The 15,213-nt window shown below is 34.8% G+C and overlaps 1 protein-coding gene across 2 annotated transcripts in view; it reads right to left on the bottom strand.

Moving 5' to 3' along the window:
• The window catches only part of LOC145981609 (nose resistant to fluoxetine protein 6), a 177,780-nt gene that overhangs the window by 41,508 nt on the left and 121,059 nt on the right, over positions 1–15,213 (bottom strand). Inside the window, exons 5-7 of one of the 2 annotated variants that reach the window (XM_083114977.1) lie at positions 14,982–15,080; positions 3,054–3,221; positions 1,401–1,494 (exon numbers count right to left, since the gene is read on the bottom strand). In XM_083114977.1, the coding sequence (XP_082971103.1) occupies positions 1,401–1,494; positions 3,054–3,221; positions 14,982–15,080 (361 nt within the window). The remainder of the gene's footprint in view (positions 1–1,400; positions 1,495–3,053; positions 3,222–14,981; positions 15,081–15,213) is intronic. The other variant, XM_083114978.1, reaches the window with a different exon arrangement.

Here is a 15,213-nt window from a genome sequence, read left to right as displayed (position 1 = left end):
AAAATAAGCATAAAATTTTTAAAAAATAAGAAATACGTTTCTTTCTTAGATGGAAAATCACCATCATCATTTTTTTTAATAGGATGTAGGAGACATATGGAAGCTAATCGTGGCTAAATATATTAGTAGTAAGTTGTCTAGAGTTATTTATTTGCTACGGTGCCTAAAAAATTGTGTACCTGTTGACTATATTAGAACTTCTTATTTTTCATTTTTTCAAAGCATTATACTTTATGGAATAATCCTTTGGGGGAATTCCTGTCAGGTCAATGACGTTTTGCTATTGCAAGAGAAAGCCATCAGGGAGATTTCGGGTTCTTCTTATAAAGAACATTGTAAACCTTTGTTTATTCATTACAAAATAATGACTGTAATAAATTTATATATTTACTCTGTATTGATTTATACTAAAAATAGGTTGCCTGAATTGAAATATAAACAAAATGTAAATTACAATACAAGGTATAACAGAGAACTTTACTTACCTCATCATAGATTGTCTAAGTCATTAAATAGTTTTGAAGTAATTGGCGAAAAACTTTTCAACAAAATTCCATTCTACTTGCATAATGAATCGTTACAGAGTTTTAAAAACAAATTGTATAACTGGTTAGTTTTACACCCATTTTATGATATTAATGAGTTTTTTGAATGTCTAGTAGATATATGATTTAGTTTTAGTTCATAATTTAATTAGCTTTGCATAGCCTATAGGTTTCACACTATTATGGGCATATCTTAACTATTGACTTTGTCTATTGTTGTACTTGGCCTAATGACAATAAATTTTTTATTATTATTATTATTATTATTAATCACGATAATAAGACAAAATTATTCGCAAAGAACACCCATGGGATTTGAACGGGGGAACTTTTTGTGTCATGATCTAATGTCAACCACTTAACATGTCAGCCACCAAACCAAAATCAAATTATTTGAATCATGCTTCACATAAATGTAGAGCCACAAAAGAGTATATTCCCACCCATAATGCTATGCAACCTTTAATTCTCACTCAACAAGTTTCATCTGAATGATAAGCTCCCATCAAATGTACTGTTTGCAACTCTAAGTACAATATATCTACTAATGTTAGTCTGCCACATGTGAGTTGTCAGAGATAAAGCCTGTTAACACCATGAATTGGTTTTGTATCTCTGCATCAAAACTTGTGGCAATATTCTTGTAATAATATTTGAAAATATATTATAATACTTGTATTCAGCTTAATGATGCATTTATTTGTCTCTACCTTAAATTTTACTGTAATACATTTTCATTATTGAGTACACAATTTACTTTATTCACTTCATGACATGATTTAACATGCCACAAAAGATATCATTATAAACAATAATCAATGATTTGTAAGTGTATTAGATTATTGATATTATTACCTGATGAAAAAGAAAGTATCCACAGCATATGGTCCATTTGTTATGGATTGAAAGAAAAAGTTTTGCTCCACTACAGCTCTGTATGTTTTATTATCTGTAAGAAAATAACTATATTATTATGATAACAGTTAGGGCTGGTTTGTCATAGTGTGACATGGATTTCTCTATACCTTGTTCAAATAATTCCCATCCAACTTTTGATACCTATCCTTGCATCGCAGTTTTATTTTGCTCATTGGATTGGTATCACTGCTTTGCAAGTTCTTCTTTTATAGACCCAAACAAATTAATACAGCAAGGCATGAGGTCTGGACTATGAATGAGTCACTTCATTAACACATTCAAAATTATCCCTTGTTGTAGCAGTTGATAATGGCTAGGGACATTGAATGTTCGATATGCACGAAATCGCGAAATGTGAAAAAAAAATGCAATTTTGAACATTCTGCACGTAACTACACCCACAATGATGAAATATGCATGAGTTTTATTCGCAAAGTAATTGAATGTAATGAGAAATGTGTGCTTTTCCACGAAATGAACGCTTTTTCGTTAAATATCCGTGAAATATCATCAAATTAAGTAGAAAACGTGCAAAAACCGGCAATCGAGGTACTGCGTGCAAACTGTCGATTTGTAATGAAATGTTTGCCTAAAGTTTCCTACCACTTGCAGCTGAAGAACGTTTTATCTTCAATCACATCAGGAAGATGCTGCAAATTGGGATTTCTCATGCACATAATCTCAGTTTGAAAACTTCACTCCCTGTCAAGCTGCTTTCCTTTCTTCCCCCGAATGTCTACTCAACTTCCAGTTTCATTGAACTTGCTAGCTGTAGCAGCGATAAGATTAGTCTGTTTTTTCTCTTCCACTGCTGGTATATTTACCGCTCTCCTCAGTTTTTATTTACCATAAATTTATCTCCCTAATAATGGCCTTTCTTGCCAGTAATCATCCACAATATCTGTACATTCATTCTCGAACAATGAATAGGTCCCGGGTTCGAATCCTGGCATGGGCATGGATGTTTGTAAGTGTCAATTCATCAATTTCATCATGTCATCACTCATCCCCATCTTCGCAAATTAGTCAAAAGTGGCACAAAAAGTGAAGTAAAATGAAGCAAATCAATCAATCGAACAATGAATACCATTTTGCGATCTCCTGACATGAAATTTCTCTATCACTGTACACTTCATGCAATTGGTGTTAGGGTTACACCTACTTACCGACAGAAAACGAGTGCACACTTCCAGTTTGGATGGCACCTCCAACTGATGTGACATGTTCACCACTGATAACTTCTGATCCATAACAGCCATGGTTTCAAGGGAACTATGAATAGTGTTGCCAACCACATTCATCAAAATATCTCTTTTCGACACAATGTATGGGCAAGTGCAACTTTTTAAATTATTTTTTTATTACTATCACTTGTAGTATAGTTGTTGAGAACTCTTTTAGTTCATTTCATTAACTACAAGGATGCCTAGCATATGGAGTCATGAGCACAAGGGTACTAATAAAAAAAATTGTGCTGTTCTTGTGGGTTGTATCATGTGAGCTAAATATGACTGTGAAAGCACATGGCATAGGAACTTGTTAAAATTGAACAAATAGATCAAAGCTAATATATTTGCTAAAATTGTTTACCTGAATATTTAAAGGCCACAATGCATGTGTGGCCAAGGATGACCCACAAAAGACTGAAAAGTCGCAGTCCGTGAAGAGGAGGCAAGCTATCGTCCCCAACATTAGGATCACATATCTTCTTCAAATTAGACCACAATGAAAATGATAGTAGTACCTGGTCAGCAATCCCTGTAATTGTAAAATGACTACAGTATTTTTTTCATAATTTTATGATGAGGAGAAAACATACAATCTAGTCTAATCTAATTCTAATTTTGCAAACACTGATACATCTAATTGGTATATGGTAAAGTTTAGTATATATTTTGAACTTTGGTGGAGTAAATTTGTGGTTAAAGGACAATTATTTTAATATTATACGTGTATATGTCTGAATAATTAGATCAAAATTTCTGGTTGATTAGTACAATGTATTTGTACAGGGTGGGGCAAAAAAGAGGTAACCAAATTACCATGTTTTGGTAACCTTTTTTTGCCCCCCCCCCCCCTTATAGTTTATAAATTGAAACTTATGGCAATTGATGGGAACACTTTTAAATTTCTATAATGTTCAAGAATAATTGCCCCACCAACCATACACATATCATAATATTAAAATAATTGTCATTTAACCACAAATTTAACGTTGCTCTTAGAAGTACCTTAAAAACAATAGTAAGAGGCCCTTAAGTTTTTATTAGTAGAATTGTAGTTCATTATTATAAACTAGAATGTATGTTAAAGTCATGGGTTAGTTTGAAAATTTGCAAGGAACTTTGTCAAAATCGAGAACACAGATTAAGTATGCTGAGGCATATATTCTAGGATACCTGTAAAGCCCAGGCTCAGAAAGGAAGAAAAATTGGTCGAAAAATGTGCATAAAATTGTTCATTTCAATAAGAAGATGATGGTGTTTCAGTAGTTGGCACACATTATTTCTTACGAGCTGGAAATTTTGCCTACTTTCTTTGAAATTTGCAAAATGTAGAAAACCATGCAAGGGACCATGTGAATTGAGCATGGCAGGCTTCTAGCAAGGATGCTGTCAATGTTGTGAACCCCTTCTTGCCAGCATGTCATCTTTCCAGGAAAGGGGAATTTTGGAGTCAAACTAGTCAAACTAAAATGGTTGCTTATGATAGGCAAATCCCTCTTCTGGGCCAAGAACATCACTTGCAGTCTGAGTAAGACAAGAGGGAGAGGCTGCTGACCTCTTCAAACAACCAGAGTAGATGCGGGGGTGATGAGTAGATCCTGAAGAAAGACTTCTTTCATGCTTCAGAGGTAGTACATTGTCCTTTGTTTTCGAAAGGGATGTCTTATCTTAATGAAAAGAAGCACTTGTTTTCAGAAATGCCTTTGACTGTTGCAGTAACAGTGGATGTGAACCTTACATTGTATCTTTCACAATATGCTTACCTGAGTCTGCGAAAGGAATTTCCCAGTTCATAATTACGTCAGTCTATGTTTTTACTTAGTGTAAACTTTCGCTGCTTTGAGCAGTAATTGAAACGCAACAAAAAAAATAGTTTTGCTCCTGCTACAGCTACTCTACCAGCAAAATAGCTCCTGCAATATTGCAATAGCATCACTACTTTTGTGCTACTTCAATTTTTTTTATTTTTACCCATAAACTTGATGTGACCCTCTTAGCTGATATACTGCAGGCATTCAGAAAATCTTCCATGCAAAATTATAAGCTGGATCCAATGTATTTTTACAGTGCTCTGGGCCTAGCATGGTCTGCAATGTTTTTAAACACTAAAATGCAATTGGATCTGATCCAGGATCAAGATATGTATCTGTTTATGGAACAATGTATAAGAGGAGGCATGGTGCAATGTTCTCAGAGATATGCCAGAGCAAATAACAAATATATTCCTGATTATGATCCAGCACTGCCATCAAATTATATACTGTATGTAGATGCCAATAGCCTCTATGGTTATGCTATGATGGATAAACTGCCATATGCAGAGCTTGAGTGGGTTGAAGATTTCAATATTGAAGATCTTAAGGATTTTGATGACAGTAACTATGGCCTGTTCTTAGAGGTTGATCTGACAATTCCTGATGATTTACACAACACATTTTTTGATCTGCCCCCAATTCCTGAGGTTGAGTGCTCACCTGGCTCTAAACAGAAGAAATTGATGATGACTCTAAGAGCCAAAACAGGGTTATGTCTTATATTACAAAAACCTCCAGTTCCTGATTTATCATGGGGTTCAAGTGACCAAAGATGGAAAAGTTTTGAGGTTCAGGCACTCAAGATGGTTGAAGCCATATATTGATACAAACACAGAGCTTCGAACATCTGCAATGAGCCAATTTGATAAGACCTTGTTTAAATTGGTGGTCAATTCAGTGTATGGCAAAACAATTGAAATTGTCAGAAAACATATTCATGTTAAAATAATTACTGACCCCAGCCGGAGCAAAAAATTGATTGCAAAGCCCAACTTCAATTACAGAAGAATTTATGATGAGAATATGGCACTTTTCAACATGAAAAAAACAAAGATTAAGTTTGATAAGTCTATTTATGTAGGGGCTGTGATATTGGAATTGGCCAAATTACACATGTTAAAATTGTATTATGATCTGTTGAAGCCTTTTTATAAGGATTGTGTAAAACTGATGTACATGGACACAGATAGTTTTGTTCTTGATATTCAAACAGAAGATGTTTATCAAGATATAACACAGCCTGAATTGTTTAAATATTTTGATACCACTGAACATTCAAAAATTAAACCCCACAAGAAAAAGGTGCCTGGCAAGTTAAAAGATGAGACACTTGGTGATGTTATTGTGGCATTTGCTGGGTTAAGGGCCAAGATGTACAGTTTTGAAACATGTAGTGGTGCTGTTGCCAAAAAGGCCAAGGGCATTGGCAGAGTGACTGTAGACAAAGAGCTTGAATTTGAAGATTACAAAAATTGCCTCAAATCATGTAGCACAATCAGAACATCAGAATCCAGAATTCAGAGTGTGGATCACTTGTTGACTACAAATATTGTAAGAAAAGTGGCTCTGGACCCACATGATGATAAGAGATGCATTTTATCATGTGGCATACATACTCTACCATGGGGTCATTGTGATTTGAAAAGTGGTAATCAATGCCCAATTACAGAGCATGATTTGAAATAAATAAACATGCCTATGAACTTATTTGGGTTCAAAAAACAGGCTATTATGGACCTGCCAACACCACAACCCTCTTCTGATATGATATCTAAACTAAGTGCTTTGTTAATTATTCATCTGAACAGCATACTTACAGATATTGATGATGAAACAGGAAATTCATTGTACATATTTAACAATAATTTAAATTATTACCAATTACCTGTAGGTGGTCAATTGCAATTTATTACAACCCCTGAGGGTAATGTCAAGATTTCAGTAGGGAGAAATATTTATAGAATTAAGCACTCAAACATGGTTTCTGGCACTGTATATACTGTTTCTGCTGGTGACTGCTTATATATTGAGGTCCCGGGATCATATGACAAGCTTATACCTTTTTTTATAGAATTAAGAATCAGATATTCAATAATAAATAACCACTAAAACAAAAATGCCTAATGATATATTTGGTCATACAAGACATGAAGATCACAGTGATGAGATTCTGATGCTTGATGTCAGAGTCAAGAAATTAAGAAGTGATTTACAAGCTTTACAAACCACACTCAATGCCAGTCTTCAACTAGAAATTACAAATTTACAATCACAATGCATGTACCCTCTTCTTAAAATTGATTCTAAACTCAAATTGCTGCTTCAAAAATATACTGACTTGGCCACATTGGATAATTTTCAAAGTTTAGAAGAAGCTGTAGCAGCTCTTCAAGCCAAATTTAAGACCCAGGCCACCAACTCTGAGCAATTGAAACAACAATTGGAAGAGCAGATAAATAATGTCCAGACACAGCTCCAAACAATTGTCAAAAGCATAAAATCACAAGAAGATTTTGATCTAGTGATTTCCACTCTAAAGGAACAGATTCAATCACTGAAGATACCTAATCTGGACCCCTTGAACAATGCCATAGCCGAGGTTAAAGAAAAAATTGAGACACTTGAAAATTTTATGAACAACTTGCCATCTTCTGATGCTTTGAGTGCAATAACTCGGAGTGTTGCCAACAAAGCTGCAACTTGAAACATATGAAGATTTTGGAAAAATTCAAAGTACCATAACCCATCTTGAGGGTACAATAGCAGCAGTGCAAAGTGATTTGACAAATGTACAAGAATCTCTAGAATCCCGCCTGTCTGGTATTGTAGACACACTTGTCAGTGTCCAGCAACAGATCACAAAGCTTGAAAACCTCAACACTGAATCTGAGCTATCTCATTTTCATCACTTGATCGATGATATCCAAACAAAGCTTGAAATTTTACAACAATCAACACCCACTCAGGCTGATATAGCCCTGCTCTAAAATGCTATGCAAAATGTGGCTGATGCTTCTGAATTAAATAATGTGAAATTGGCACTTGAATCTTTGCAAAATACTGTAACAAATCTGCCTACATCACAGGAACTTAAAAATATTAAGAGAGCAGTGAATCGCATATTGAAATCAGAAGATATCAAGAATATCCAGACAGAGATCAAACAACTTACTCAGACAGTGGCCACTCTACCAACCAATCGACATATTAATGAACTGCATGCCCTGTTTGATCTCTTGTAAATCACTTCTTAATTTCTTGACTCTGACATCAAGCATCAGAATCTCATCACTGTGATCTTCATGTCTTGTATGACCAAATATATCATTAGGCATTTTTGTTTTAGTGGTTATTTATTATTGAATATCTGATTCTTAATTCTATAAAAAAAGGTATAAGCTTGTCATATGATCCCGGGACCTCAATATATAAGCAGTCACCAGCAGAAACAGTATATACAGTGCCAGAAACCATGTTTGAGTGCTTAATTCTATAAATATTTCTCCCTACTGAAATCTTGACATTACCCTCAGGGGTTGTAATAAATTGCAATTGACCACCTACAGGTAATTGGTAATAATTTAAATTATTGTTAAATATGTACAATGAATTTCCTGTTTCATCATCAATATCTGTAAGTATGCTGTTCAGATGAATAATTAACAAAGCACTTAGTTTAGATATCATATCAGAAGAGGGTTGTGGTGTTGGCAGGTCCATAATAGCCTGTTTTTTGAACCCAAATAAGTTCATAGGCATGTTTATTTATTTCAAATCATGCTCTGTAATTGGGCATTGATTACCACTTTTCAAATCACAATGACCCCATGGTAGAGTATGTATGCCACATGATAAAATGCATCTCTTATCATCATGTGGGTCCAGAGCCACTTTTCTTACAATATTTGTAGTCAACAAGTGATCCACACTCTGAATTCTGGATTCTGATGTTCTGATTGTGCTACATGATTTGAGGCAATTTTTGTAATCTTCAAATTCAAGCTCTTTGTCTACAGTCACTCTGCCAATGCCCTTGGCCTTTTTGGCAACAGCACCACTACATGTTTCAAAACTGTACATCTTGGCCCTTAACCCAGCAAATGCCACAATAACATCACCAAGTGTCTCATCTTTTAACTTGCCAGGCACCTTTTTCTTGTGGGGTTTAATTTTTGAATGTTCAGTGGTATCAAAATATTTAAACAATTCAGGCTGTGTTATATCTTGATAAACATCTTCTGTTTGAATATCAAGAACAAAACTATCTGTGTCCATGTACATCAGTTTTACACAATCCTTATAAAAAGGCTTCAACACATCATAATACAATTTTAACATGTGTAATTTGGCCAATTCCAATATCACAGCCCCTACATAAATAGGCTTATCAAACTTAATCTTTGTTTTTTTCATGTTGAAAAGTGCCATATTCTCATCATAAATTCTTCTGTAATTGAAGTTGGGCTTTGCAATCAATTTTTTGCTCCGGCTGGGGTCAGTAATTATTTTAACATCAATACGTTTTCTGACATTTTCTATTGTTTTGCCATACACAGAATTGACCATCAATTTAAACAAGGTCTTATCAAATTGGCTCATTGCAGATGTTCGAAGCTCTGTGTTTGTATCAATATATGGCTTCAACCATCTTGAGTGCCTGAACCTCAAAACTTTTCCATCTTTGGTCACTTGAACCCCATGATAAATCAGGAACTGGAGGTTTTTGTAATATAAGACATAACCCTGTTTTGGCTCTAGAGTCATCATCAATTTCTTCTGTTTAGAGCCAGGTGAGCACTCAACCTCAGGAATTGGGGGCAGATCAGAAAATGTGTTGTGTAAATCATCAGGAATTGTCAGATCAACCTCTAAGAACAGGCCATAGTTACTGTCATCAAAATCCTTAAGATCTTCAATATTGAAATCTTCAACCCACTCAAGCTCTGCATATGGCAGTTTATCCATCATAGCATAACCATAGAGGCTATTGGCATCTACATACAGTATATAATTTGATGGCAGTGCTGGATCATAATCAGGAATATATTTGTTATTTGCTCTGGCATATCTCTGAGAACATTGCACCATGCCTCCTCTTATACATTGTTCCATAAACAGATACATATCTTGATCCTGGATCAGATCCAATTGCATTTTAGTGTTTAAAAACATTGCAGACCATGCTAGGCCCAGAGCACTGTAAAAATACATTGGATCCAGCTTATAATTTTGCATGGAAGATTTTCTGAATGCCTGCAGTATATCAGCTAAGAGGGTCACATCAAGTTTTAAATATGCCTTGTGATAATCACCAAATGTCTGGCATTTTAAATTGTTCCACATCAACTGGGCATGGTGATAATCTTCATCAGTGATTCCAGATCCTCTGATTTTGCTGTAAAACTCTTGTTGTGGTGGCAGAGAACACTCATCAAATTTAGAAAAATCTGTAACATAATCATATGGATATACACCCTTCCGCCTAATTAATTTCAGCTCCTGATTTGGAAACGAAGCACATGTGATTTTGAATTGATCATCAGATAATTGACTGGCCAGTGTAGCCAGGCTAGCCGATAAAATTCTGTAGGAATCAAGAAATCTTAAGTGAATAGGAACACCATTAACTTTAATTATTTTGCTAATGGCAATATATTTTTCATTATTTTCAGCTAAAATATATAAATTCTGCTTTCAAACCCCTCGTACCTGATCAGATGATGGAAATCATAATTGGATGCTCCATGGCAAAATATAGGGACAAATTTTGGTCTCTGGATCTTAATATTACAGCTATTACACAGGGCCATTAAGAATTTACCATCTGTATGAGAATGGTGCTTCACCTTGATATTTGTATCTGAAAATTCAGAATCACATACCGGGCGTTTTTCTGCATTGTTGAAATCTTCAATCTGATCCTCTGTTAAAGGCAACATGGGTTTTGATTTTAATAAGACATTAGATGCTATGTCATGGCACTCATTTTCTATTCTATCTGCAAATTCTTTGATGGCATCTGCTCCCATGTATAAATCTTCTTTACTAACAACCCCATCCTGTACAACCACATAATAAAAACTAGAAGGTTCATGTAGCTGGTATGATGTAATTGAAGGTTCATCAGGATCTGGGCTACAGAATGCAATGGGTTTGAGGTTTGATTCAAAATCACAGACTATATATGCTGGGTGTTCCAACAAGGCTTCAAATTTTTTGAATTTTGCATTTTCACTTGGGTTAGGCATAAGCATATGAACAGGTTTATGATTCCCACAGTATTTCAGATGCTCAATTAACTTGTTTTTAGCAATTTCTGCATTCTCTTCCTGAACCCCATTCACCATTTTTTGACCATCAAATACAGACAAACATCTTCTGCACAACTTGAATATTCTATGAGTTTTGTCTAGTTGTGTTCTGACTAAAGCTTCAAGATTATGTATCAGAGTATAATGGTGTGTATCATCCCCTTCAATTAAGAGCAGATCAATCGGAACAGCAGAATCATCATCAAATGTACTGATTCTGAGAGGTGCTATCAAGCAATTGCCACGGCCAGTAGAACAAATAAATACATTAATAGATAATTGTTTACCATTAATATCCCTGGCCTTTTTTTCAAATTTATCAATATTCTGAACAGACATTGGATATTCTAAACCCTCCATTGCCTCATCAAAATTGTGTTCATATTGTTTATAATAAGTTATTCTCTCAGGATGATCTAAAACTGGATACAAAGCCGCTAAAATACACCACAGAAAGCATTTCTCATCATTATTTTTTATGTTAACCACGGCTCTTTTCTTTTTAATATTGGCAGGTAATGGCAGATATGTAGAACCTTGTAATGGGCTGAATTCAGAAATATTAATATAAAGCTTGTGTGGAGATCCGCATAGGCTCCATCCAGACTCTTTTGCTGCAAATTCAGTGTGTTTAATATTCAATTGATCTATCAAACTGCTTATTATTTTGTCTGAATTTGCATTTGAATATATAGGTACAGTTTCTGTTATGTGGGGCTGTGTAAATTTTGTGCCATTTGGCTTCTTATATTGTGTAAACAATTTGAGGGACAGCTTATAAGAGCCATTTTGTGCATTTAGAATTGCCTGCACATCTGGATTTATACTGTTCAAAAAATTCTTAATGTCACATCTTGGCTCTGATACAAACCGGTGATCCCTAAGTTGGCCATTAAAACTGCTATGGATAGGTGGTGCATAGCGTGGCTGCTTTGCTGGTCCAGCATTAACAGGTGTTTCATGCTTCCTTTTCAGACCAGATGTAGATGGTTGTGGGGGCAATGTTGATGACTGTTCATAACAAATACACTTATGCCATTTGTAATATGCCTTGCTTAATATTTTATGGCATCTTGGACACATTTTTGTGGCCTTTCTGCATTTCTTAGGGTCACAAATATGCCGGTGTCTAGACCAATTAGAACTAGATATATTTTTTTTGCATTGATTGCAATATTTTTGATTTGGCATTTTTGTTGTTTGTTTATATAAAATTTATTCGTCCTAAAAAAACATAACTATGGACAATATGCCAAAACAATTATAACAGCAGCTAGTGGCTGAGCTGGTGCTTTTATACCCAAACAACAGCAATAACTAGGCTCTGGTGATCCCCAATATAAAATAGTTTTGCTCTTTTATGCTGTTGTACAACACACTTTACCAGGTTTCAGATCTGGGAGCTATCAGTTGTATATCAACTAGCAGTGAATATTCTCAAAATATCACATGTGGGGATATTATTCTGCCACATGTATTACAATCTTACACATTTTACCAGGGTTCAAACCCAGAGCCTCTTGATTACAAGGCAATAATACCAACACTTTGCCATCAGGGGAGGCCCACACACTCTACCAGGTTTCAGACCTGGGGGCCTCTTGATTACAAGGCAACAAGACTAGCACTTCTCCATAGAGAGGTCTTAAACCCAGAAGCCTTTGATTATAAAGCATATAAGCCATGGGACTATGTCCACATGCAATACACATTGAATATCAGAACCCAGGAGTTATGAGCTCTATATCAGCTAAATACAATTCAAAGTTGGACTTTGAACTGTGCAATGAATATCTGTAAGTCTCACTCGGGTATATATTATCTGAACAAGGCAAAACCTGAATCCAATTCAGGCATACATGCAAGAGGCACTTTTTACTAAGAATTTCCCTTGGAGTCAATAACATGATGGCATGTATGGGGAATTTTCCCTGAAAGGGCACAGTGTAGATTTTATCTCATGCATGCAAGCATATTAAATCTCCCAGGCATGCATAATTTATTGCTGGCCGGGACATGAAACTGATCAAAGATTAGAAAGAACATGAAACAATTTGCAGCCTGACCTTGTCCTATTGTATTGATCTGTAAGTTGAAGAGCATGAGAATATAAACATTTTTGACCTGTTTTTAAGTGTAGCCAAAACAATATCAAGGGGGGCATATTTTTGACAAGTTTATGGACAACAAACTGAGAGATGAAGCTTTTACACACTTGGCCAAATCTGTCTGTAGAGGCTTCTTCATTTGTACACTAGGGCTCAAAATTCTTTAGATTTAAATATGAACACACATGGCCGATTGGGGCATATGCCCCCCCTTGACATTGTTTTAAGTGTAGGCAAATCTGTATATTGAGGGTTCTTATTTTCTACACTAGGATTCAAATTCTTGGGGATTAAGAGCATATCACACTTGAAGAATTGGGGAATAAGAGCATCTTGCCATAATTTTAAGTGTAGGCAAATCGGGCTGTTTAATCAAATGACCTCTTCTTTTCTACACCTATAAGTGGTCCCAAAAGTATCATCAATTATACTACTTAGGTTTCATCATGATTAAACCACCTTAACAAGTAAGCAGGAAATCCATATACATAAATGCAGCTGAATTGCAGATATATATATGAAAGTATTTTGATAATAACCTATGTGCTAGCCTCTATGAAAGCTCAAAGTTTGTTACTCTTATTGTTAAAAACAGAAATATAGTTAGTATTCGAACAGTATAATCAAAGTAAAAATGCATTGGATCGAAAAAAAATGAGTGAAAAATACAGGAACAAGGTTATATTCTACCATTTCATCCAAAGAACAAATGGTTCTACTGTTTTCAAAACTCTTAAGAATTACAGTTGTAGGTGAGAGGTCACACAATAAACTTTACGGAAAAAAAATCCCTGTAATAATTAAAGCCTTAACGAGACGTGCAAAAGTTAATATCAAAATGCATTTCAGATACTAACTGCATAAAATGCAAAATAAATAATAGAAAATAGTGGTGCTAGTATTAACTTAATCATAAAGTATTCAAAGAATTCACTTGTTTGGTGGATCGAGTCTCCCCATTTGTATAATAATAATAATAATTATTTTTATTATTATAATAACATTTATTTTTGTTAGTTAACATTTATAACCGTGGTAATAATACATATCATTTTTCTACTATTAAACTTTTATCATTTGCCCGACACCCCCACCCCCTGCAAAAATTTCTGGCGACGCCCATGGACGGAGTGGTTAGTACAGCATGCTATGGTCATTGGCATATGCAGAGGGCTGAAGGGGCTACAGACTCCTCCAAAATTTTGAAAAAAATCAATATTTTCAAATAAAATCAGTGAAGAACTCAGGCAAAAATCAGAGTGATAAATGCAAATTCACCTTAAAATTATCCCCGATTGTCATATTTTTAGAGTGGAAAGTTTTTAATATACAAAATATCTTATTGTGTATGCCACCTCCTATAAAGCAGTTATGTACTATCCATCTTTACAACTCCAGCCCCTTTAAAAAAAAAAAAAAATTCCTGCGTACACCAGTGGCAATGGCGCTAGGGTTCCCTGGTTCGAAACCCACCCGGGCATGGGTGTTCTTCGTGAGTGTTCCTTCATCAATTTAATCATATCATCACTTATCCTCATCTTCGGGATTAGCCAAAAGTGGCAAAAATGTGAAGTAAAATAAATCAATCATTTAACGATAATAACCTATGCCTTTTATTGGCAATAAATTTTCATCACAGAATTCCACAAAGAATGTAAAGAATCAATGCAATAACTGACCATAAAATAGTATAAGAAACGAAAGGTAAAATAGGGTTGCTTGAAACTTCTTGAAATGAGTTGCTTTTTGAATAAGAGTTAAACTAAAATAGTTTTATAAAACAGACTGGATTATATTTTGAGTGTGTTCGTTACTAACAAAAATGGAGTAGCAGATCACTTTATTAACAATATGTGCTATAAAGTACTTGATATCATACTCAGAACATATGAGGCTATTGCATTCATTTTTTCATTGTTGACTGTCACATGTCTTCAAGAAGTGTGAAAACATAACTTTTAATGATGGTTTAGTAAATGAACAGAATTATCTATATATGGATTACCAACCCATTTCAATAATGCTGGTAGCTACAAAATATTGAGTAACAGTAAATTACCACTGTCTGAATTATCCTCGCTAGAATTTTGAGTATCTGGTTTCATCATAGCTGCTCCATGCAATAGGCATACATGATTTCCATTACATTCCTCAGTCCCTGTGAAATAATATGATTGAAAGATTGAATTACTTCTGATAAAACTACATTATCATTATGCGGTGAAATCCCTTATTAAATATTTATTTTCTGTGTACAATCTGTGAAGATGCTTCCATATTTTTTCAGCATT

The sequence above is a fragment of the Lepisma saccharinum genome, chromosome 29 (assembly GCF_977018435.1).
Source record: "Lepisma saccharinum chromosome 29, izLepSacc3.1, whole genome shotgun sequence".
In the NCBI taxonomy this organism is placed as follows: domain Eukaryota; kingdom Metazoa; phylum Arthropoda; class Insecta; order Zygentoma; family Lepismatidae; genus Lepisma; species Lepisma saccharinum.
This window is presented reverse-complemented; position numbering and strand designations above follow the sequence as displayed.